Source organism: Pectinophora gossypiella, chromosome 1 (genome assembly GCF_024362695.1).
Source record: "Pectinophora gossypiella chromosome 1, ilPecGoss1.1, whole genome shotgun sequence".
NCBI classification, from domain to species: Eukaryota; Metazoa; Arthropoda; class Insecta; order Lepidoptera; family Gelechiidae; genus Pectinophora; species Pectinophora gossypiella.
Window position 1 is genome coordinate 11,807,708 of NC_065404.1, and position 24,033 is coordinate 11,831,740.

General features: G+C 37.4%; 1 protein-coding gene across 1 annotated transcript in view; it reads right to left on the bottom strand.

The window, feature by feature from the left end:
* Nucleotides 1-22,085, bottom strand: part of LOC126371411 (venom dipeptidyl peptidase 4) — a 30,702-nt gene extending 8,617 nt beyond the window's left edge. Inside the window, exons 1-6 of the mRNA XM_050016731.1 lie at nucleotides 21,914-22,085; nucleotides 8,986-9,136; nucleotides 6,233-6,327; nucleotides 5,607-5,684; nucleotides 3,456-3,508; nucleotides 148-338 (exon numbers count right to left, since the gene is read on the bottom strand). Coding sequence (XP_049872688.1) covers nucleotides 148-338; nucleotides 3,456-3,508; nucleotides 5,607-5,684; nucleotides 6,233-6,327; nucleotides 8,986-9,136; nucleotides 21,914-21,916 — 571 coding nt within the window. The 5' untranslated portion in view covers nucleotides 21,917-22,085. The remainder of the gene's footprint in view (nucleotides 1-147; nucleotides 339-3,455; nucleotides 3,509-5,606; nucleotides 5,685-6,232; nucleotides 6,328-8,985; nucleotides 9,137-21,913) is intronic.
* Nucleotides 22,086-24,033: the final 1,948 nt, after the last annotated feature.

The following is a 24,033-nucleotide window of genomic DNA, read 5'->3' on the forward strand; positions in this document are numbered from 1 at the left end:
AACACTGGGCCCTAGATGTTTTAAAAAGTAACATAAAGTCGTAAGACCGAATTACCTTTTAAAATCCAAACCCCATAGTTTAACTATTGTATCTGGAAATCTCGGCCTTACGAGGTTAATGTGAGGCAAAATTATAGTGTAACTTACCCTCGTAAATCCAATCAGGAACACCGTAGTAGACTTCTCCGGGTATCCCCTCGTTGGTAAGGGGAGTTATAATATCTGGTCGTGAGCAGTCTGGCACATAGAACACATTGTTGTTCTGGACATAAGCTAAGGAATTCCCACCACCCCAGACTACAGTCTGAAGGGGGCCCGAAGCAATGTTCGTTATTGTCCTAGGAACAAATAATAATAATTTATTTTAATTACACGATGGCAAGGAATATGGTATACCCAGTGTCACTAAACCCACCAGATTGACATCGACGCCATCGATGTTATCGATCAAAATTCCAACCGATTTTGTACACAAAATAACCTACAGGGAGGTTAAAATGACCTTTTTTTTTTTTTTTTTTGACGTGACTTATTGTAGATTTGCCGCAGATGGCATTAACTACTTGGCCGGACAAATGGGGAGCGCTGAAGGCTCTCACCCGGTACAACGTTTAAGACAACAGGCCTGAGGGTGCCCAGTTGGGCGCGAACCTCGGCTCAGGGCGTCGTCTGAGAGGAAAAATATTTGAAAGAATTAATCGACCCTAGTGGGTCGATAGCGATAAGCGCTGAATGAGGGAAATCGTCGACCACGCCGGCGGGGTCGGTATCGGGGACCTGAAGTGTTTGGTGTCGCGAGCTGATTGGCTGCCTCTATGGCTAGAGTGATCGGGTCGTCGGGATCGTATATTACGTCCTTCGGACGCCGATACTTTTCAGTACCGTCCCTAAGCAGTTAAAATGACCACATCGAAGCAATTCATCTAAGAAAGCAATATTGCAATTTGACATTTGGGCATATAAAATTAAAAAAGTATGTGCGCAATTCAAACAAATGTCAAATAGCAATATTGCTTTCTTAGATGAATTACTTCGATGTGGCCATTTTAACCCCCCTGTTTTCTCGTCGGTTGAACAAAGGATCGATCATATCGATGTAGCGTCAATCGTGTGGATTCATTCACAACCTTGCGTATCTATAGCCTCTAACAAAGCAAGAGGAAGTGTAGGAGACTCACAAATAGAGATCCGTAAACAGGTTAGAAAAGCATCAAAATTTTAGGTTAAGTAATGCTGTAACATAATTATAATATGAAGACTCTGAAATCACAATTAAAATACCAGCATGCAGATTGCCAACCAAATATCCCAATTTTATGATTCTAATATTAGCGTCAAAATGGTCAATTGCTTGAAGTTGAACTTCAATATTGTTAGCTATATTATTGATTCAGTACCATTCTCATTCAAAAGATTTACACGCGCCATTTTGACGTCAATAATATTAAGCAATTGATCCCGCCATTTTGAAGCTATCGATTCTAATTTCTAACGTGCAAATCTTCTTGTAAATCACGTAACCTCGAAAAAGTCCAAAGGCGATTTTACAATGACATGATTTCGCGTGTGTATAGTATTGTCTTCACTATGCAATTATGGTTTTTTAACTTGATTTCTCATTGAAATAATGATGAACAAGTGATTGTGAATGCCACAATAAGTTGGTTAAAAAAAATATCGCAAGCATTAAAAGAAAGTTAGTAATAACGCACGGTTACAAAAAGTTAAGAGGTGGAAGAAAGCGATTACAATTTAATATAAACAGTCACGTGAATCACGTGATACGTAGTTATTATGAAATATATTCTTACACAAAAGATAAGGTTAATACGGTAAGAGTAGGTATAAGTATTGAGGAGCTCGGTGGCGCAGCGGTAAACGCGCTCGGTCTGCGATTGTTGAAGTTAAGCAACTTTCGCAAAGGCCGATCATAGGATGGGTGACCACAAAAAAAAGTTTTCATCTCGAGCTCCTCCGTGCTTCGGAAGGCACGTTAAGCCATTGGTCCCGGCTGCATTAGCAGTTGTTAATAACCATCAATCCGCACTGGGCCCGCGTGATGGTTTAAGGCCCGATCTCCCTATCCATCCATAGGGAAGGCTCGTGCCCCAGCAGTGGGGACGTTAATGGGCTGATGATGATGATGAGGTATAAGTTTATGCAAAATATGAGGACCGCTTTCTGCCTAGCACTTGCTCTTCAAAGGCTGGACATTTTTTTTAGATTTTTAACATGAATCGTTTTAGATTAGCTTCTTCTTGTTATGGAACTTACTGAGGACAATAAGGAGGTAACCCATTGTCCACTATATGCAATAACAAGATACCTGTTATTAAGCTGGTAACAAGGTTAATCAGAGAGGACAGTCAGAAAAAAATGGCTCAAAATGAGCAGATAGAAAGATAAGCGTCGAAAGAAAAAAGCAATAATTTTACGTGAAGTAAATAATGTTACATAAGTAGGTACAGTGACAGCCTCCGTGGTCTAGTGGTTAGAGCGTTAGGCTCACGATCTGGAGGTCCGGGTTCGATTCCCGATGGGGACATTGTCGAAATCACTTTGTGAGACTGTCCTTTGTTTGGTAAGGACTTTTCAGGCTTGAATCACCTGATTGTCCGAAAAAGTAAGATGATTCCGTGCTTCGGAGGGCACGTTAAGCCGTTGGTCCCGGCTATTAGCCGTAAAAACACCTCCACCAACCCGCAGTGGAGCAGCGTGGTGGAGCAGGAGTATGCTCCATACCCCCTCCGGTTGATTGAGGGGAGGCCTGTGCCCAGCAGTGGGACGTATATATGCAGTTTATGTAAGTTAATAATATATTTAATGAGTTGTGAAAGATTTATAGACAGTGTGGGTTAGGTTAATGCAATCCCCATTACTTTGCATATATTCAATTCCAGAAAAATAAAGTAAGTAAGTGTAAAAAGGAACATTTCAAACGATGGAGAAAGTCAGATTGAAAATTGTTTTACCTAATTCCGTGTAATTCATTCCTGAGAAAAAAATATTGACTAATTGTAATATGATATCAATTCTTGTAAATTAATACCTAAATTGACAACTTTATTAGTCTAGATTGAATATGACGTTAAACAATGTTAATTAGCTATTTATACAGGTGTAGATTGTGACATTTTGTTGTTATTGTATGATGATGAATCAATACGTAGGTAGGTACATCCAAGTGGTGGAATGCCAATTTTAGTACATACATACTACAAATGAATTAACTATTTTTAACATGCTCTGATGATTTTCCGGCAAGCAAGCAGTATAGCTAAAGTTAACCTTTTTATGTATTACTCAATACTAGAGTTTTGAAAAGACATTCATACATTATTGGCAATCTGCCGTCAACATTATGTTTTAGTTCACCGTACTCGAGTAAAACCAGATAAAGAAATGCGGAATTTTAAAGAAAAATCCTTCCAAACAGGTTTATTATGTAAACTTACTTGTTTTCAAGGTTGTATACGGAATAGTCGGCGATACTAGAGTACCGGTACACCTGGAAAGCGAAAGGAATATTGTGAACATAGAATTGTATAGGCAGTTTATGTCAAGATGTAGAAAATGAAAAATAACCAAGATAGGTAATCTTACGTGGACGTCGGCCAAATTGAATAAAAGGGTAAAAGTAATGAAAAATTTTGCGTTTCCAGTGACGATATGTTGTCTAGATTTCACAAGGCAATGTACACAGAAAAACAGTTTTCAGATAAATCAATTAGCAGAAGTCTACCGCAAACCGCAACGAATGTCCGCATGTATCGCATAATACGAGTAATGAAACCGCAACCACTTCGCCGCACAACCCAAGACCTGCTTTTATTTATACCGAGAGCATTATTATAATAATTTTTAAGAAATGTTTTATGATTTAGTCTATTTTCAAACAAACAAACCTTTTTTTTATATATTTTGTTATTTTTTCTTGACCATGACTTTTTGGGGGTGGAGGCCTGGAGTCCTAAAACACAGGGTATCCTAGTTTAGGCTCCAGCCTCTACAAATATTGCATTTTTGTATGTATTTATGTATCCATGTGTTTTATTTTTTGTAGAGGAAATAAAGATTTTACTTACTTACTATTTACTTACTTAATTATAATTTATTTTTGACTTTACTTAACGAATAGCATTCAAAATGGGAAGATGGGAATTGCCCAGGTAGGTGTTTTCCCAGATCAGCTCAATCCGTATTTGGTCCAAATCAAGCAAAGCTTACGAATATAACGCGTAGATCATAACGTGAATTGCATGAAAGAATATCAAATCAAAGTTGCTGAATATAAAAAACTACCATTGACCCCACAATACTAGGTACTTCTAAATACGACTATCTACTACAATCACACAGAATTCTATAAAAATACATCGAAATAGGGGATAACTCGCCACACCCTAAATCAATTAAAGTCATATCATCATCATCATTAATTTAAAAGTCGCGCTCTTGACGGTGTAGCATTCTCGATTCTTGTCTATCAAGGACCAATTCTTTGACTTCCTTATAAGACACAACATTCGCCTCCTCTTTAATTAGAGCTTAAGCTCTTCTTGGTCTTCATAAAAAAACATATACTTAATTGAAATATAGGGTGTGGTTAAATGTATTGACGTAGCCATTGCAAGTAAGTCGAAAGTAGCAAAATTAAAGGGTAATTATAATTTTCTTATAACACGACACTTCACACGAGAATCTAGTATTTTCTCTAGTTTGCATACCTCTGGCAACGATGTGGAACGTTCCATTGAACGGAGAACGAACTGCAAAGTTTAAAAGCGTATCTAACACGATACTATCATAGATACAAACTAAGTATATAAATCAAGTATAACAAAAAATCTGGCACAGGCTACTTATACGAGTTGCAAATCTTAGACAAAAACAAAAGCAAACCCATAGGTACATACATGTAACTTGTTCAAAAATATAGTCCTGCCGAAACGTAAAAAATGTATAATTCAGCTTCCTTTTTATGCATAGTCTACGTCACAGGTCTACATCTTCTGGGCTAGTAGTTAATGCAACTTGCGGCAAATCTACAATAAGTCAAGTCAAAAAAAAAAGAAATGTCTACATGAACTTATGGCGCGATGGTAGAGACGGTACAAAATTACCTGTTTGCTAAATATAATAGCTATGGAACATACCTAATCTCATATTATGGCTAAATACCACAAATTATAACTAAACTGACACAAAATTAAAACTACTTACTTTTCTCCTTCTTATCATGTGGGTTATGAGGTGGAATAAAATCCACTACACTACTGCTTACTTAAATTAAAATTCTTGTCGTAATCCGACAAAATAAAAAATACCTACTACATAATCTACATAATTACCTATATTGAAGTTAAACGACGTAAAACGGTAGTACTAATTATTATTTCATCACGATAGTCAATCAATTGTTACCTACGTCAAGTATTGAATGACGATCCCTTCATTATCTAAAAGAAATACTAATCACTATTAGCTTAATAACTGTTTAACAACCTATTATTTCTCGTTGAGGTTTATGACTTGCGATGACTTTGTCGATTACGTCACGTGAAAAAGGCATAATTAGGTCAAAAAGGCTTAGTTAGAACACTTACTTTTCTTTTATTTGACGTAAGTAGTAAATATTTTCCATTTTTTGAAAACGATGAAACGGAGTATTGTTTTAAGTTGAACTGAAACCAAGATAATAATAGTTATTTGGTGACTGTAAAAATATTCGGGTTAGGTGACAAATCGCCCACATAGTTCATCAGCATCACTATCACCAGCCCATTAACGTCCCCACTGCAGGGGCACGGGCCTTCCCTATGGATGGATAGAGAGATCGGGCCTTAAACCACCACGCGGGCCCAGTGCGGATTGGTGGTTATTAACGACTGCTAATGCAGCCGGGACCAACGGCTTAACGTGCCTTCCGAAGCACGGAGGAGCTCGAGATGAAAACTTTTTTTTTGTGGTCACCCATCCTATGACCGGCCTTTGCGAAAGTTGCTTACCTTCAACAATCGCAGACCGAGCGCGTTTACCGCTGCGCCACCGAGCTCCTCAGTCCCCACATAGTTACTGGCCCATATTTTTTGTTGTCTAAACTAAAATTTTGTAACAAAAAAAGTAAACATCCCAGTCTGAAAAAAATATAACGTGGGCGACTTATCACCTACACCAAATACTTAATGCATGTGTATGAGTCTGTTACGTCCTTAAGGCACTAATAGCTTACCAAATCCACGACGTCCAAAATTGTGACGTAAGTGTTTGAGTCTGCGTCGTATTTCCTAATGCCAATGGATGGTTCGCTGTATATGTACTCATGGTCTGAAAAATAAGAGAAAAAATATAATGAAACCAAATATTTCTGGGAATAGAAATGAAGAATGAAGTGATGTTTGGAGAACGCGTGACTTTCATCGTAGTGTAAGTTCGAATCCCGGCTCGGGACCTAAATCACTGAATTCGACTTTCTCTCTCTATTTAAGAGAGCGCTCTTGTCGGTGGAGTAACCGCCATTCCTCTCTTCTTCCCGCCAAAACCTTCACCTCCCGATACGACACGACCTGCACCTTCTCTTTTATTTGTTTCATAAATGTTATCCTAGGTCTACCCCTTCCTCTCTTCCCTTCAATTTTTCCTTCTATAAAGTTTGTTATAAATGAATCGCGTCGTATCAGGTGGCCAATCATATTTCCTCTCCGGTTCTCTATAGTCTTCAATATGGTTCTCTTTTCTTCAACTCTATTGATTAAGTCGACTTTATTGAGTTAGAATTATATTCTTCTTCTATAGTGTGGGTTGTGAGGTGAAGTACCAACCTCATCACCCCTGGTGACAGGGTTACTATTGAGCCGCCAAAGGCTCCTGACATGGCTCATATAACGACTACTTACATCAATGAGTAGTAACCGGGACCAACGGCTAAACGTGCCTTCCCAAGCACGAATAATAACCCAGTAATAATTCAATTATAATTTTGAATTATATTTTGATCATAGATAATTGATTACGTAGTTTCCAGGTTTTGGTAAAGGAAAATTCCTTCATTTTTTTAAATAAACATAGCTGACGAGGAGTGGGTGTATACGATCACGAGCATTAAATATGTTTACACTTTGGTACCATGTCACATTAACTTTTTTGACAAATTGAACTGTAAGTCTCAGTAAATGTCAAATATGTTAGTGCGACAGAGTCCTAAAGTGGGTACATTATATTGCTCATGACTGTACTACGCACCTCTGCCTACCCCGTCGGGGATACAGGCGTGACACTAGGTGTGTTGTTAGAAATAAATAAGTATAAAATGCGTATAACTGTTTATCATCCCGGCCATGCCGTAAAACTCCTTTATGTACATAAATATACTTAAAAATAATTATACGTTTTTACGTACACGTGAAGGCGTGGTAGCCCAGTTGGTAGAACGATTGCCTCTCTCTTTGAGGTCGCAGGTTCGAATCCAGCACAAGTCTATAATGATTGTCGAATTTATTTTCGAATTCATGTTTGGATCATAAATGGTTATCACGTGCTCAGTGGTGAAGGAAAACATCGTGAGGAAACGTTTCCGACCTAACCTGTATTGGGCTGGTTTTAACCATCAATCCGCACTGGGCCCGCGTGATGGTTTAAGGCCCGATCTCCCTATCCATCCATAGGGAAGGCCCGTGCCCCAGCAGTGGGGACGTTAATGGGCTGGTGATGATGATGCTAGGGAGATAATACGTTTTTACGTACTCACTATTACCTAATCTGTGGTTTGACGTAAGCTTATGCTTGCATAATTTACAACCGTGACAACTAAACCATTACTAAAATAATTGAAGTTACGATAAAACTATTTACGATCGAAGTAAGTATGTCATTCTTATCACTATTAGGAGGACAATGACAATCACGTGACTTTCCGTCGATTATAGTTTTCTTTAAAATATGTAAAGACTGCATATAAGAAACCTCTTAAACATTATAAATTATCGACCTCTGTGGTCCAGTGGTTGAGCTATGTGATCACAATCTGGAAGTCCCGGGTCCGAATCTCGGTGGGGACAAATCACAAAATACACTTTGTGATCCCTAGTTCGATTAGGACATTACAGGCTGATCACCTGATTGTCCGCCAAAAGTAAGATGATCCGTGCTTCGAAAGGCACGTTAAGCCGTTGGTCCTGGTTACTACTTAATGATGTAAGTAAATAGTCGTTACATGAGCCATGTCAGGGACCTTTGGCGGCTCAATAATAACCTGACACCAGGGTTGATGGGGTTGGGAATTCACCTCACAACCCACATGATAGAAGAAGTGGTTTTATAAGTAATAAACTGAGCTAAATAGCAATATTCTTACATGAAATACCTTTTCTTTCACGGCTTTTGTAGTTTTAATGTTGGAATATTTCAATCCATCGATGATGGCAATTACCCAGTCGCAGGAATTACAGTTCTATCTAGACGGAACAGAGCTTATTTCCGCATGAAGTGTGGCAAATTTTCACTTTCATTAATGCTGTAGAATAGAAACAACCGGGCGGACTGCACCGCAGCAAACGCACGCAGTCCTACGAATAAATAATTTATTTTTTCGTAGACGCAGTCAGATCTTTTCTTTTTGACGTGGCTTATTGTAGATATGGCAAATGGCATTAACTACTTGACCGGAAAAGCGACCTCGTGCAGTCGCTTTATTCAACTGCATGTCACATTCACACGGTCGACTGCAGTCGTGGGCAGTCCATCTTTCCGCATGCACTTGAACAAAGCTACTGCGCGCGGTTGCTGATGCGACTGTGTGTGGTTGCTGATGCGACTGCGTGTGGTTGCTGATGCGACTGCGTATGAGTGCTGATATGACTGTGTGTGGTTGCTGATGCGACTGCGAGCGGTTGCTGATGCAATTCTTCAGTTTAGTCCGGACATATTATTATAGGACAGACAGACACTTTTTAATAAGTACTATATATTGATTGATAGTTACGTTACCTGACACCCATTGGACGGCAAGTCTTTCCGGGTAGAACTCTGGTCGCAGTGGTATCACCTCTTCAAGGGCGAAGGTCTGCAGCTTTGTCGGGAACGGAGATGACTCCGTATGGGTCCCTAGAAGGGCCACCACTATTGCTACTAACGCCCTCTGTAAACAAATGATAGAAAAATATTTTAAAATCACGATATCTAAAATAAAAATCTTCAATATACTCTACTAGAATAGAACGTTTTATATTATTATCATTACAGCGCGACCATCGATCGAGGCGGACGTGCGCTTCCGATTATAACAATTTTATATTTTTCTAAAATAATACATCGCTCTATTCTCAACCTTGTTGTGTACAAACAGTGAATTTAGTTTTGTGTAAAACTGTGCGTGCGTTTTAAAACCTTATATCGTCATTGAAGCTGAATCTACTCCGGCGCACCTCCGCGGGAAGAGTACGGCTGCATTTTTTTTCTCACACCTCACTATATATTAACCAGTGGCGTTACCAGTCATCATGAGCCATCACCAATCGCCTATTAAACAGCGGGAGGGGTCTAATTACACTGGCTCTCAACAAGATCTCACGGGCTATGATTCTACCGCCTCGGATTCGCAAGTCACTAAACGAAAACGTAAACAACCTGACTCGGATCATGTACAAAAGCAGGATTTTGAAGAATTTAAGACCGAAATGAGGAGCTTCTTACAGGATTTTAAGACAACAAGCAATGAATACATGCATAATATTAGCTCGGAATTAGCCGAAATAAAGACTCAAGTAAACTCGATGTCTACCTCCCTTGATAATTTAACTCAAGAACATAATCAGTTCAAGTCGCAGCTTTCCGACCTTACGGATTCATTGAACTTTCATTCTAATTCCTTCGATGAACTTAGGAACCACACTGATTCGATCTCTAAGGACGTCGCTAACCTGAAGAATACCGAACAGGAACTCAATCACTGCAAACAACAATTATGCGATTTACAACGTGAATTTAATATCCAGCAACAACGAGAACGCCTACATAATATTGAGATCTCAGGGCTTCCTGAGAAAAATACTGAAAATCTTACCCAGTGTCTACTATTAATTTGTGAATACATAGGCGTACAAGTGACTAAGGAAGACATTATCACTATTCATCGTGTACCTTCTCGAGTACCTAACTCACGCTTGCCTAAAAATATAATAGTAAAACTGAAAAATCAACTCATCAAAGATACTATTATATCGGCGATTCGTAGGAAGAAAGGACTAACAATACAAGATATTGGGCTGTCTGTCACGGGAGAACAACAACAACAACGTATCTACATAAATGAGCATTTAACGCCATTTTACAAAACGCTCCATAAGAAGACACGAGAAGCCGCTTCTACTTCTAATTACCAATATGTCTGGATTCGCAACGGTAAAATATTCGTCCGAAAAAACGACACATCTCCACCTATCCACATACGGGATTACATAGACTTAAAAATAGTGAAGTGATAATCATATTGTGTGTTTTTCTATTGTGTTTAACGTATTTAAAAAGCATAAATGGCAACACTGATATATTTATTACAACTACGAGTATGTCGATAAATCATAGCCTTCAGCTATTGATGTATGTATTATACACTATGCATAGTAAGTACATATTTATTTATATTTACGCCATTGTTTCAGGTTATAAACCTTACTATTTACTATTTATATACAGACATGCATGCCTCATCTCACTTATATCCGTATATCTATTATATAATACACATAACCTTCATGTTTATACTTATACTTTAACTATAACTTCAAAACTTTACGTCCATTACCTACTATGTCTACACACACTCCGACACGAACACTTACAACTCATTGTACTCACACTCCCCTTGTTAAACCGCGACTGCACTCAATTACTAGAAGAATATATACTGCAATATATAACCCAAGTATTTATACATAGACATACGCTTATATGCAAATACTATTTACTGCGAATAACATATTTATTTTCTAATATACATAATTACCATCTTAATCATAACCGTGAATGCTTTGTATCCACACATTTTTTATGTTTCAATCAACTCGGACATTTTATCTGGCCAACTTATCCTAACGTTTCATACCTTTTATTCAATCTAAACGACTGTTTGTTACGTATCATAAATGGCTACTGGTTACCTCAAAGATAGAAACCTGAACATATATTACCAAAATGTTCGTGGGCTAAGGACCAAATGTCTCCAACTACACTTCTCATCAAAAAAATCGAAACACTTCCGTTTTCATTGTTTCTGTCCGAATTTAACACAAAAAAGAATTCATACGATGAAAAAAAATACATAAATGTATAGCTGGCAGTTTGGCCATTACAGTAATAAGCGAAAATTCTAAATTCAAAATTAGAATTTCATTTGTTTATCTTATAAACGAAATGAATCACTGTTTTGAGACAAATGTGTGTTTAGGGTTGGAGTACATTTAGCGTTTAAAAACTAAAAATTGGCGCCTATCCTTAAACTTTTTGTTTTTTATTTCAATACTGTGACTTTGGGACGTCTGAAAAAAGGTTTTTTTTCTAAAACGTATGGATACTTCGCCCACAGAAGCCGCCCAAGTTGTGGCATTGCTGGATTCTGGCCTTAGTCAGCGTGTTGTGGCTGCAAGACTGCATCTAAGCCTGTCATCTGTTCATAGAGTCTATAAACGTTATCGGGAGACTGGTTTGTTCACGCGCCGTTCAGGATCTGGCAGGAATCGGGTCACTTCTGAGCGAGATGATCGATTTATTGTAACAACTTCTTTAAGAAATCGACGCCTTAACGCTTTTCAACTGCAGCAGCGGCTTCGTGTTGTACGAAGGGTGGCTGTAAGTGACTCTACAATTAGAAGAAGATTGAAGGATCGTGGACTGGTACCGCATAAGCCAGCAAATGGGCCGAAATTAACTGCAGACCATCGAAGAGCGCGCCTTAACTTTGCACGTGAGCACCTAAATTGGTCATACCTACAGAACCGCCACCATAGCTGACCTTTTCTTCAATGCAGCATTGTGCATAGCGTTCTCCGTCTCTTCTGTAGACCTTGTTCCTTCCGTCGTTACCATACAGCATAATTTTACACTCATCAGAAAAGAGAACTTTGCTCCACTGTAGGTATGACCAATTTAGGTGCTCACGTGCAAAGTTAAGGCGCGCTCTTCGATGGTCTGCAGTTAATTTCGGCCCATTTGCTGGCTTATGCGGTACCAGTCCACGATCCTTCAACCTTCTTCTAATTGTAGAGTCACTTACATCCACCCTTCGTACAACACGAAGCCGCTGCTGCAGTTGAAAAGCGTTAAGGCGTCGATTTCTTAAAGAAGTTGTTACAATAAATCGATCATCTCGCTCAGAAGTGACCCGATTCCTGCCAGATCCTGAACGGCGCGTGAACAAACCAGTCTCCCGATAACGTTTATAGACTCTATGAACAGATGACAGGCTTAGATGCAGTCTTGCAGCCACAACACGCTGACTAAGGCCAGAATCCAGCAATGCCACAACTTGGGCGGCTTCTGTGGGCGAAGTATCCATACGTTTTAGAAAAAAAACCTTTTTTCAGACGTCCCAAAGTCACAGTATTGAAATAAAAAACAAAAAGTTTAAGGATAGGCGCCAATTTTTAGTTTTTAAACGCTAAATGTACTCCAACCCTAAACACACATTTGTCTCAAAACAGTGATTCATTTCGTTTATAAGATAAACAAATGAAATTCTAATTTTGAATTTAGAATTTTCCTTATTACTGTAATGGCCAAACTGCCAGCTATACATTTATGTATTTTTTTTTCATCGTATGAATTCTTTTTTGTGTTAAATTCGGACAGAAACAATGAAAACGGAAGTGTTTCGATTTTTTTGATGAGAAGTGTATATAACAATATATTATTACATGACTATGACGTAATACTGATTAATGAAACATGGCTACAGGATGATATCCTAAACACAGAGCTCTGTGATGGTCGCTATGAGATATTTCGTTGTGATCGTAATAATGTAGTTACAAATAAGTCATGCGGCGGTGGAGTTATGATCTGCACGAAGCGAGAACTTGAAGCCGAGTTATGTAAACAATGGAAGGGCTCCGCGGCTACTGAGACGCTTTGTGTATCTGTCCCATCACGAATACTCCACTCTTCTTCTAATTTACATATAGTAACAGCCTATGTCCCTCCGGATCCTAGTGACATTACTACCCGACTAAACCTTATAAAAAATAATATACAACACATTATGGACTGCTTTCCTTCTGATAATGTTATTGTGGTCGGAGACTTTAATTTAACATGGATTACTTGGAATAGCTCGAATACCTATTGTATAAAAAAATCACCTTCTCAAGAAATAACGGACGCATCTACATCATTTTTGGATGAATTATTTTTCCTAGGTTTAAATCAATACAACTTAATTTGTAACTATAAAGGTAATTTTCTTGATTTATGTTTAAGCAATCTTCCATGCACTTCAGATCGCTGTTCGCAACCGATTATTAAAGAGGATGTTGCACACCCCTCACTAGATATTGATGTTTTGGATTTGCATATCTTTCCCATCTTAGTAAATAATATACCCCGGTACAATTTCTACAAATGCGATTATGACAAGATCAATGATTACTTAAGGACTATTGAATGGGCCGAATTGCTGACACATTGTAACACAGTTGACGATGCTGTAGATATATTTTACAACGAATTACAACGATGTTTCGCTGAGTTTGTTCCTATCTCTAAAATAAATAAAAATAACACATATCCATACTGGTATAGTCAGGCTCTGATAAAGGTTGACCGTGAAAAGGTGAAAATTCATAAGAGGTGGAAAAAATTTGGCAACCCTAGAGATTACGATGAATTCTCCCTTCTGAGAGAGAGACAGCATCGTTTACAACAACTCTGTTTCAATAAGTTCAGTAGCAACGCAGAAAAATTCATTAAAAAATCCCCGAAATATTTTTGGAAATATGCTAAGTCTAAAAGGGGGGGATCCTCATATCCGAAGAAATTTACTTACAAAAATATTTGCTATACCGATGGTCATAATATCTGCTCAGCATTCAGTAATTTCTTTGAAAACGTTTTTATATCTCCAACTACAGCTGATCAAGCCCACCAATCAACAACTTGCACCTATTCTTGTAACGAAATTTTATCATATATTAATGTCAATGAACAAATCATTTTAAAACTACTTCGTTCTTTAGACAGAAACAAAGGAGCCGGCTGTGACGGAATCCCTCCGATTTTTCTTGCCTCGTGTGCCGATGGTCTTTCATTACCTGTCACTATATTGTTTCGTAGGTCACTTAAGGAGTGTGTTTTTCCCGCTGTTTGGAAGCGGGCCCAAATCGTTCCAGTACATAAGAAGGGATCAAAGTCCATGATAGAAAACTACCGTCCAATTTCAATTTTAAATACAATTAGTAAGCTATTTGAAAAATTAATATATGACCAAATATACTCCCTCATTGTGAAGGGCATACCTCAAACCCAGCATGGCTTCCTTCGAGGACGCTCCACAACATCAAACCTTGCCTTATTTTCAAACTTTGTGCTTAGTGAAATGGAGGGTGGGGGACAGGTGGACGTGATCTACACGGATTTCGAGAAGGCTTTCGACCGCGTGGACCACAAAATACTTCTTAAAAAACTGGAAAGCCTAGGTATTCACGGAGATCTCTTGCGTTGGGTCCGCTCCTACTTAAGTAACCGCTCCCAAATTGTTGTTCTTGGTGGATACAGATCGGACTTGGTCGCTATTCCTTCTGGAGTTCCTCAGGGATCGCACCTCGGTCCTCTCTTTTACAATGCCTATATTTTTGACATTTACTACGCTATCAAAAACGCCAAGCACTTATTATACGCCGATGATAAGAAAATCTACATGACGACTCGCTGTGTTGCTGACTGTAGGCTATTGCAAGAAGATCTTAATAATTTATTCACTTACTACTCTGAAAACCGAATCTCTGTCAACATTGGCAAATGTCAATGCATTAGTTTTACTCGGAAGATAACACCTTTAAACTTCTCGTACCACTTCAACGGCGTTGTTATTCAGAGGACCGAGGTGGTGCGGGACTTGGGAGTTACCTTCGACACGAAAATGCTCATGTCCACTCACATAGACACAATCACCAATAAAGCCTATCGCAACCTTGGTTTTGTTATCCGCACCTGTCAGCCTTTCTTTTGTCCCATAACTCTTAAAATAGTGTACTACGCATATGTTCGTAGCATATTAGAGTATGCCAGTACTATTTGGTCTCCACAATATCATGTGTATATAAACCGTATTGAAAGCATACAGAAAAGATTCGTTAAACACCTTAACTTCAAATGTAGGAAAATAAACCGTGAAGCCACGTATGATGAGGTTTGTCGGGCACACAGTCTTCTTACACTGGAACAACGTCGCGACGTATTGGATATGGGTCTGCTATTCGACGTTATCCGCGGTCGTCTCGACTGTACTGAACTTCTAGGTAATGTCACTTTTAATACACCGAAGCGTCGGTCTAGGCATACAGCCCTATTTCACGCGCCATTTCATACAACTAATTATGGTAGAAACTCTGTAATGACCAGAGTTTTAAACACCTATAATCAACATTTTAATTCCGAAGGGGACATTGATCCCTTTATTGGATCTAAACAACTATTTATAACTAAAATAAAACGTCATATAAACACAGATGGTCAATAAGTAATTTTTACAATGCAATGCGAAGCAGTGCATCGCGGAACGGTGGAGTGCAGTGTAATGCAATACAAACAGTACAATACAATATGATACAATACAATACAACACACAACAAAACAACACACAACACATAACACACAACACACAACGCACAACACACAACACAACACCATCACAATGCAATACAATTTAATGCAATGCAAAACGATACATTACAATACAATTCCATTGCAACATGACACAAATACACAATATAACAATCACTTCATACGACAGCACTACAATATAATATTTGTTACTTTATTATATTATTATTACATTATTCAGTATTATTATTTATTACTATTTATGTATTATTATTTTTGTATATGTATATGTATGTATATATGTGTGTATATGCATGTCTTCTTATCGGTGTTTCTTTAATCAAACAATTTGCTTTTGTATTCTTATTTTTTATCAATACATATGTTCGCCTCCATCAAATTGTAAACCGAGGATAGTTATAATTGGCTTATAAATTTCATCTTTGTACTGTAACCTTAAAATGTAAAGCTGTTACTATCCCTACGAATAAATAAATAAATAAATAAATAAATCATCCTGGCTACTACTGGTTGCCTGGAAGAAATTGCTGCTTAGTAGTAAGGCCGCCAGATTGTACTGTATCTTTCGTCCACGTGAGTAAAACTTGTTTTGTATGCCGTGTGCAATAAAGTATATTTGTGATGGACTGCACTATGTAGGGAATAGTCATCTCTCTATCTCTACTCTATTTACCTCATATAAAAATCTCATTTTTAATGTCGTGTGCTGCATAACTGCGTAAGTGCAAGCATGGCAGACAGTAGGGCTGTACATTACTTAACTACTTACTTTAAAATTCGATAACTACCTACCTTTTCGCGAAACGTTTCGTCGATTTTTAATTCGTTTTACTAAGAGTTTAAAATTAATCAACGAAATACTGGTTACAAAGGCCACATCGAAGCAATTCATCTAAAAAAAGCAATATTGCTATTTGACATTTTTGTAGGCATTGCGCACTAACGTTACATATGCGCAAATGTCAAAGGTGAAATTAGATGAATTGCTTTGATGTCACCCTTTTAACCCCCCTGTTATTCATTTCGTTTTTCTGCCTTTTGGAAAATCGAAAATAAACACCCACTCCTTTCGAAAATGAGGTCATAAAACTACAGGAGCTCTAAATGGAAACTCTCCGTCATCCACCATTGTCGCCACCATTCCTTGCCAACCGGCTTTAGTTTAAGTACAAAGGATTTCGGATATTTTTTACGGGAGAAATATTGCAACTCAGATTAAGCATCCGAAAAATTACGAACATACATGAATAAAAAAAAAACAATAAAGAAAATAATTCGATTGACAAATTAAGTAATTCGATTTTTCTTCCGTTAAAAAAACAGCAATTTCATAGATTAAAATAGATTAATCACCTCTGAAATAATATATTCTTTTATTATAGGTATTATCCCGAGATTATAATATTAATAAAGTAAGCCTCACACTCCCACAATAAAATATAATTTTAATTGTGCAATAATCACCACTAGAGTTGAGTGGCTAATTCATATTAGGTAAATCTATTTTTAAGTGTTATTATAATATACCCCTACTTAAATATAACTAAATATGACGATATTTTACTTAATTAATATTTTGTACGCAGCGTCTAAACGGCGTCGGATTACAGTTTTGATTTATAATGTCTGCCCAAGATTTGTTTATCTGACAGCATTAATTACTACTTGAAGCTATGACTTATAATGGGGGTTAAAAAGGCCACATGGAACCAATTCATCTAAAAAAACAATATTGCTATTTGACATTTGTTTACATTGCGCACTTACTTTCATATGCGCAAATGTCAAAATTCAATATTGCTTTTTTAAACGAATTTCTTCTGCCTTTTTAACCCCCATGTACTCTGTGAAGATTATATAGCTTGGTATCTCCACAGATCATAGAACAAAACAACATAACAACAAGAGAGGTATGCCCTCAGCACCAAATTATTCGAGTCCACATGTCGCCTGTTAACTCTCGTTGGCGTGAGAATCGGCCGCACCAAGACATTTCTGACTGGACCGCTACATCGATTTATTCGCTGTTCGTTGCGTAATAACACATGCACTAGTTGTAGTTACGCGATACCAAAGAGACAATGAATGACGTGGAAAGTTATATAATACGATCGTTACCTCATATAATATGATCGTTTTGTGCATATTTCGCTCCCATCTGCTATGCTACTGCGACATCTCTCTATAATAAGAACTATGTGACATATACTCTGTTAAAAATACTTAAGTATAGCTTAATTTTTCTTCTCTCGTGTGGGTGTGAGGTGGATTACCAACCTCATCAACCGTGGTGTCAGGGTTACTATTGAGCCGCCAAAGGCCCTGACATGATTCATGTAACGACTACTTATAGCTTGATTAATTTAACTGCTTCTGCTTTTATCATGTGATACCTATCTCGCTCCTGCAAATGACGCTTCTTAGTGGAAGAAAAGTATAGAACATAGGAAAGTGAAGCCAGATGTAATTTAACGCTTAGTCGGACACATAGGGATCAACGTGATCTTTCATCCTCGTAACAAAACCACGTGCCAACAAAATTTATGTTTAACCAAAATTAGAACTGAAAGAGGCTTAAGGCTGTATAATATTATACGGCAAACATACAGTAAAAATGGCATAAAACGAACACGAGAACATAAATACGATAAAGTAATGTTGTTGTAAGCACACGGGTGTAATTTTTATATTTTTTTATACGTACGTACATACATTTTTATTACTTACGGACTTAAAATTCGTTTTGGTGCATTTACGAGTCGGATACATTCACTTAAAGATTTATGATGCGGGTGTAAGTGGTAGAGTTGGAAAAGGAAAGCCTAGGCGTACAGTTATGAGCAATACACACACTTTAGAACCCTGTCGCACTATCATATTTGACATTTGATGAGACTTACGGCTTTATTTGTCAAAAAAGTTAATGCGACATGGTTTCAAAGTGTATACATATTAGTACTCATGACTGTACTAAACGGCCTTATAATATATTATTATATTCACTAATGAACACGGGCCTTTCCTATGTCGAGTATGCTCTAAAACGCTTACACTCTACAGGTTGGCGGTGGAATAAACCCGGGTGAGAGCCCTCAGCGCTCTCCATTTGTCCGGCCAACTATTTGTTGCCATCAAACCAACAATAAATTAATAAAAAAGAAAGAAGTCGGAAGGTGGAAAATTTTAAGTACAAAAAAAATATAAACTTAAATTCACTAGACTATTTTAGTTACGTCCTGCTTGTCACCTAAACTGTTTCGGAAAGTATTAGCTAAGGAGAAGATGAAGTGAAATAAAAAACAGAGGAAACTTCTCAAAAGAGGGAAGAGGGAGGGAAGAGATTTTTTAAACAGCATGTAGACAATACAACGTTGACAAACATGCACAAATTATAACAAACATCTTATTTAAAACAAACCTGGGACATTTCGCACAACAGGTATGTATATTACAATATGATATACATATAGGAAGAGATATATATACTATATAGGTTTGGTAGGTATAAAACCGACAACATTTCTTTTCAAATCAAGTATAAGTACGTTATATGTTAGAGATATCGTAACGAAAACTTTGAAGGATAATTCAGGCCATGATTCTGAGTTGATATCAAGTGGAATTTTCCGTCGCAAAAGTATGGAAAGGAAAATAATTTTAAAAAACAATTTTCATGAATTTTCCGACAGCACATCATCAACTCATAATCATGGTCTGAATCATCCCCCTCAGTGTTTGTTACGATGTCACTAACACCCTATCTACTTGTATGGCAACTTGTATGTACTTGTACAGGGTGCAAGTGACACCGTAACAAATACTAAGGGGGATGATTCCGCTCATTATTCTGAGTTAATATTAAGTGGGATTTTCCATCGCAACAATTCATGTCCATCAAAGAGCAATTCCTTCACCTCCTTATAAGACACGACGTTCGCCTTCTCTTTAATCTGTTCCATGTAAGCTCTTCTTGGTCTTCCCCTTCCTCTCTTTCCTTGTAGCTTCCCTTCTATGATGTTTTTAATAAATTATAATAGTTTTATAATATAATATTTATTCTTTCCATCCTCCTCCAACACCACATTTCAAAGGCCTCGAGTCTCTCTTTGTCTTTCTGAGTCAGCGTCCACGTTTCATATCCATAGAGGGCTGTACTCCATACGAAAGTTTTGATGCATCGTTTTTTGATTTCTTTGGCTATCTTACCTTTGAATATGCACGCCTTCGATCTTATTGTTCTGTTATTCATAACGTAAGGTTATACAGTCAGGTAGGTATGTAAGTACAAACGAAAATTTAATTCACAAAAAACCGAATCTAAAATCCTTAATGGCTATTTTGGTTTTTACGCCTTTGTTCGGAACATTTTAATTCCATGATAAAGGAAATAATAGGTTCCGCAGTTGTGGCATTGAAGTTACTTTGCGCATAGTAATGACGAAAATATAAGGAGCTGTACAGTATAAACATACTAAAATGCGTAACAAAGAAAAAATCGATAAAGCGAACTGCATACCGAAAATGTACTTAAATGCCTTTATTTCTCTTTATTTATCAGCTGCTTCTCACCCTTAGCCAGTCTTACAGTGATGTGTTCACACCATTATTGTGGACTGCTTTAACCATGTTAAAACTTTAGTACTTGAACGTGACTGCAACTACTTAGTATTAAAGCCTTAATTTATAAAAAAAATAACCACATACAAACCACGGACTTATTTTAAAAAAAGATGGGATTAATGAGAGCTCATTACGCCTTTATTATATTGAAGATTGTAATGACAAAAATATAAGGAGCTAAATCCATATAGATATGCGTAACAAAGACAATAATGATAAAGGAAACTGCATACTTATTAAATGTTTACATGCCTTTACTTCTGCTAAAGAAAGCAAGCGTTCTGAGCGTTCAGCTGTTTTTCATCCTTAGCTAGCTATAGAGGCTTTTATTTTCTTTGTGGGGTATTTTATGCTGATCTATAGAGGGAAAATGCCCTCACCATTATGATGGACTGCCTTATCCATCTTAGAACTTCAGTACTTGAATGTGACTGCAAATACTTAGTATTGAAGCCACTGATTTAGATTTAAAAAAAAACTTTTGCGATTAATGATCGCTCATTATTATGCCTTTATTTCATTAATAGTTTGGTAAGTAAGTACTGTGATGTATGTTACTGGTCGTAGATTGGTTTATGGTCCCTATGTTTGAATTTATATTTTTAATTCTTTTGAAACACGTCCGTTGTTATTTGGCAGATTGGATCCGGCGACGGTCGAAAAAGTAACATATTTTAACAAGGGCTGCTTTTCGTCTTTGGAACTCCTTCAGATCTTCGGGGGTCGTTTTGAACCTTTGTTTTATATATAGAGTCTGTTGTGTCTAATAAAAAATCCATTAAAAACATAAATATTGCCTCTTTATCTTCTATTCGTCCCTTCACATCTCACGCACACTACAGTGGGCATTATGTAAAGTATCAAAATGAGAAATAGGGTATGGCATTGAGTTACACATGGATTGATAATATATTAATTATGTGTGATGAACTAAACAGCAATAGCGGTGAAGGAAAACTTCGTGAGGAAACCCACATTTCCGAGAAATACATTTTCGGAGGTATGTGACCTAACCTGTATTGAGCTGGTTTTGCACTGGCGAGTTGGAAGGTCAGACAGGCAGTCGCTTAAAAAACCGGACCTGTCAAATCTTCAGGTTAGGTAAGCGGACCCTGTGAAAAACGGGATAATGCTAGGGAGATGATGAACTAAACAGGAACAAATTCTTTAGCCGTTACGTATACCTCTATTGTGTTTAAGGTTAAGTACTATAGTTCATCGCGAGATGACAACACCTGAGAAATTATTATTGTTTACGAACGCACCTGTATTTCAAAACAATAAGAAATATACATTCTTATCTTTTGAAATCACGTGTAGTTTTTATGTTTTATTTTTTTTACAAAAGATACTTTTTTAATATAATTTAATAAATCTACGAACAAAGCCGTTGACCTTATAACCGACTCCTACCAAGCTATTAGCTACATGAATAGTAAAAAAAAAATAGGTAATTACTTACCATGTTATTGTGTAAGATTAAGGAGTACCGCAGGACGCGAGGACGAGCCCTCCTCAATGAGTTAAGTGGTCCAATCAGAGCGCATCACTGGCACTCGCGACGTCTGTATACGGAGCGTCTGCGCACGTCAACTTCGCGCCTGCGCGGTCACCGACTGCCGCGACTGGCCGCGATTGTCCGCCACTCGCGCGCCCTGCGCCGATCACCACACTCCGAAACAATAAGCTCCGGAATTGCCCAACTGGTTCACTGATTACGCTGATTAAGCCGTAAACACGGGCCGAAAATGTCACGGATAACGAGAAGTACCCGACTTGTCCCGGAAGATTGTCGTAATTGGACCATCTGGCAGGGCCATTATCAAACAATGTTCAACATTACTCTTATGGCTATGTTATCGAGCTTGGATTGTAGTGGACGACTTTTGCTTCAGTTTTGCAATAATCCAAACATTTCATGTCAAAAAAGTAATTAAAAAAAACCGACTTAAAAATCTGTCTAATAAAAAGTAAGAAATAATTGTCCAATGCCAACAATATTACACGGGTCCAATTATCCCTTCTTTTTTAAAGTCAGTTAAGAATGTTGACGTCGATCTCCTCTTCTCCTCGTGGTAGTACGAAGTCAAGAGCAAACCCATCTTAATTAAAAAAAAAATCCCGCGAGGCTGTCACTCCTTCTTATGTAGAGCCATTTGAGGCCATAATATCGTCCTACGAATTCTACACTGAAATCCGTGACGCGTGACTTTCATCGTACTGTTACAGGTTCGAATCCCGACTTGGGCTTTAAACCATTGAATTCTACTATCATGAATTTGAATTCATGTTTGAATCATATTCATTCATACACATTCATTTATTCATTGCAAAGTCACTTAGTTATATGGTAGTAGGTACTTGTGACGCCCTGCAAGGGCACAGCAACATAAGAGGTGACAGAATCATTATTATAACAATATTAATAAGATTACACGCTACATCATTGTTGTTATCAATACATTACTCAATATATTACTTACTTACTTACTTACTTACTTACTTACTGTTACTAACATAGTTTGTAAGTTACATTGTTACTAACAAAAAAATGGGCACTATTAGTCTGAAATAAAAGATTTTTATATATTATTTTTTTATTTTTATTTTTTTTATTTATTTAAACAACCAAAATTAACTAAGTTAAAAAAAAGTTAAAGGTAACAAAATGATTATACACATGCAAAATTATTACTTGATAATTTAAAACACAGTCTAAAATATACAGGATGTTAGTGACATCGTAACGAAAAAAAAATGGAACGTCTATTTGATTGTACTAAAAACGATGGTGGGTGTTTTTCTTGTCGCAAATGTTTAATTAAGATTTTGAATTTTTACTAATGTATACATATACATTTTTTAAACAGATCATTAATAATGATAATCGATATGACGTGGTTTCCTGGATTTGTACCTGGGTAATAGCAATAGTCACGTAGCTATCAGTCGGTGTATATAATAACTATATAGTGTACCTACTATTCACCTCTGCCTACCCCTCTTGGTACACAGGCGTGATGCTATGGTAATGTTAGGACTGAGAAAGCAGGACATAGGGGTTGGGACGCGGGAGATTATTTGCGTCGGGTCCTCATAATTATCATAACACAATTCTCGACCAGTTAATTTGATACAAAATGTAAATTGGTTACCAACTTACTCTATCTATGCGTAGTATTTGCTACTTCTACTACGTGGCTGAATCAGGAACTAGAGTAACCTTATGAATGAGGAAACGTTTTGCAACTACGCATACTATGTCATTGGTATCTACATCATAATGGATATCTCTAATTAAAGCACATAATAACGGGCTCTTACCGCGTTTAAATGGGGATATGAGAGTCCCGATATTTCGACACTGTTGCAAGTGCCATGATCACGGGATGACTGATGATGAGATTGGAGTGGAGTAGGTAGATCCATAATTTAAACCCATATCCCCATTTAAACGCGGTAAGAACCCGTTATTATGTGCTTTAATTATGATAATAACCGCGTAAACTTAAAACAATGGATATCTCTGTCTATGAATTAATGAAAAAACACAGCTGGTCAGTAGCATAGAATAAGGAATAA